This window comes from Pocillopora damicornis, unplaced genomic scaffold (genome assembly GCF_964200805.1).
Source record: "Pocillopora damicornis unplaced genomic scaffold, jaPocDami1.2 SCAFFOLD_1885, whole genome shotgun sequence".
Lineage (NCBI taxonomy): Eukaryota > Metazoa > Cnidaria > Anthozoa > Scleractinia > Pocilloporidae > Pocillopora > Pocillopora damicornis.
In genome coordinates this window covers 1-2,951 of record NW_028292494.1, presented here as the reverse complement: position 1 = coordinate 2,951, position 2,951 = coordinate 1, and the positions used below count along the sequence as shown (strand labels likewise).

General features: G+C 35.2%; 1 protein-coding gene across 1 annotated transcript; it reads right to left on the bottom strand.

Moving 5' to 3' along the window:
• Positions 1-1,522: 1,522 nt before the first annotated feature.
• On the bottom strand, positions 1,523-2,744 carry LOC149033864 (uncharacterized). The gene is made up of 2 exons (XM_089194942.1): positions 2,579-2,744; positions 1,523-2,209 (listed from the first exon to the last, which is right to left on the bottom strand). Exons 1-2 carry the CDS (start codon positions 2,727-2,729, stop codon positions 2,001-2,003), a joined length of 360 nt encoding a protein of 119 aa, XP_089051068.1. The 5' UTR covers positions 2,730-2,744; the 3' UTR covers positions 1,523-2,000.
• Positions 2,745-2,951: the final 207 nt, after the last annotated feature.

The window sequence follows — 2,951 nt, the reverse complement described above, 5'->3', positions numbered from 1 at the left end:
GAGGTATTGTAAAACTATATTTAGTGCTCATCAAGCCACTTTTAGATTAAATTTAGCTCCTTTCATATTGATACTTTTTAGCTAGAAAGAAATGGGTTAGTTAGGTAGGGAGTGGGCGATATTTTCTAGTTAGCTATACTGTTATAAAAGGCAGCTTGTGGATTTTATGAAAACGTTCAATTTTAACTCACTTAGCTCAGAGGAATATCAAAGGGCATTGGATATCCTCCACTATAATTTAGATGTTTATGATTCTAGATTTTAGATTATTGTGGGGTGGAGTTAAATGACATATTTTGGTATATATTCTTCCCCAAGATTTCTCTCTTTTTATCTTTATTATTTGATTGTAGACTGGAATTGAAATTTCTACCAGTGCTGTTTCTAGATGAACGAGAGCTGTTGTAATAATTGCTTGTAATTTTATCTTAATTAGCAGGGATGTTTATTTTCTGCGCCATCCATCCCCTAACATCTATCTATTTCTTCTTTCCAATACTCCATCTCTGATGCCCTTAATATCCTTTTTATTTTCATTTTTGAGCAGGCGTTTTTTCCATCACAGGTGGTAACGAGCTATATTTCGCGTTTTGCATTGAATTGATGGAAATTTTCGGCTGTGCAGATTTAGGTTTGCTATGATTATATTGCTAATTTTACTAATAATTGAGCTGACCACCATCATTCTATTAACGCAGTAGTGAGTTTTTCTTTAATTTCATATTCATCTGTGTAAAGGGGAGTTATACTTAATTATCATTATCTTGAAGGAGCATTTCAGCTAAACGATCTCTATCTCAGGTATGCTTGTATCCAATCGGTGTTTCCATTCCATGGCCACTCGAATTTATAAAATATTACTAATTCTGACTATAATGAGGTTAATTCATTGCTCTAGTATTGTTAAAATTGCCCTATAATTTATAATTTTAATGCTAGAGATTTCAATATTGCTATTGTTGTAGCTTGTCTCCAAGAGTGAAAACATCTTCTGATTATGTGTTACGAGTTATATTTTGAGCTTAATTTTAGTGAGTTATATTTTGATTTTGAAAGCTCTAGACAGGAGGAGCTGAATTGGGAATTTAATTTAGGCCCAAAGGATTTGGTTCTTAAGAGCTTGAAAATTAAGTCTAGATTGGTCTAAAGGTAGCCAGTTAGGGGTTCTGCATTAAATACTAACTTATATTATTAATAGTAAATAGTAAAATTAGAAAGAGGAATAATTTAGAGGAATTATTAAATAATTTAACATATAACTTGCTTAAATTAGATTATAAATCGATAATTATAAATATTTCTCAAAAGAGTTTTTATTAGAATAATATCAAACAATGATTAGGGGTTTTGGGGTTTTGGGGTTTTGGGGTTTTGGGGTTTTGGGGTTTTGGGGTTTTGGGGTTTTGGGGTATTCACTTAGTTATTATTTATCTCCATCATTACCAAAATCACGATGATTATTATTTTTTGGGGTTTTGGGGTTTTGGGGTTTTGGGGTTTTGGGGTTTTTTTTGTGATTTGAGCTCGAAAAAGTTGTTAACATGTTCTTAAAAATATGTGGTTTAGTATTTCAATACATCAATTCAGACGTTACCAGACCAAGTTCGACAACAAACGAAGTGGTTCCTCAGTGTATCGTGCGACAAGAAAACCTGTCAGACCACAGTTTAACTTTTCTTTAACCTTCATTTATACTTGTCACAAAAAAGTGCCAAAAAAAGACGTTATTCACTGAATCTCAGCAGGGGTATGTTCTTAGCATGTATTAAAATTTTAGCTAATCTCAGCCTAGACGTTCTTATAAAAAAGGTTCTTATAGCTAAAAAAAAGAGTGTATATAGCCAGTGTCAAGCAACATGGCACATTCTAATCCTTGGCTGAAATAAGAATCGCTTCAGATTGTAGCAAAAGCACTTGACCATGACAACTTCAATCTGACTATGTAAAATAACAAGGCACACTTGATGAGCTATAAAGGAGGGACTGGAAACCAGCATGGTTCAGCTTACCGTGAAATCTTTTCTCGAAACGTTTCCAGTCCCTTGTCGGTCAATAGAGGTGAACTCTCTCCAGAGCGTCTCCCAGTGGAAGTCGATGTTTGATTTGAGCAAATGATGCAAAAGATGTTTGTCACTGTTCAGTTTGTTGGAGCGCATCATGAAGTCATTGTCACCTCTCTTGGGCGGAGAAACCTTAGCATTTGGGAACGCTGAAAAAAGGATGAAAGTAGACTGTCTAATGACAATAAACTTGGCGAGGCTTCCTAAGACGGCGTCTAAAAGTCGCGAAATAAAGTCTAAGAAGTAAAACACGCGTTGTGTAGCAAGAAAAGTAACAGCCACTAGGAATTCGAAAGGCCTTGTGCAGAATGGTCAGCCGTCGTCCATCAATAATTTGCACAAAAATAAATAACTTCAGTACTTCGCAAAAACATAAGCAAACATTTTCTTATTACATAGCACTGCTTTGAAGGACTAGGATAAACGGAAGGATTCTTCCGCCAAAGAAGTCGGAAACTGGAACAAAAAGCCCTTGGTAACAAGCCACTAAAATTGCTTTAAAAACTTCACCAAAATACCTGCTGAATCCAGGGAATAACCAAAAGTGCGCACGAACTGCCAGTATTCCAAAGAGCCTCTTTGGTCTGTGATAAGAGTATCCCACAGTCGTTTTACTTCATTACGACTTAGAGGAAGACCAAACCTTACAGAGAAAGTAAACAGTAACATTACCTTACATATTTGTATTGCCAACAACTAATGTACTGTATATCTTGAGATTCTAACTTTTTTCTTTTTCTTTTAACAAAGTCTAAGACGGCGAGAAATGAATCCGTACGTTTGCGGTTCGACATCTCGTGGAAAACTCAAACTGTTCTTTTTCTTCTTTTTTCTCTTTGCCTCACGCTAGTGACGAGAAGCTCAAGATACTCAACTATTAACTTATTTTCT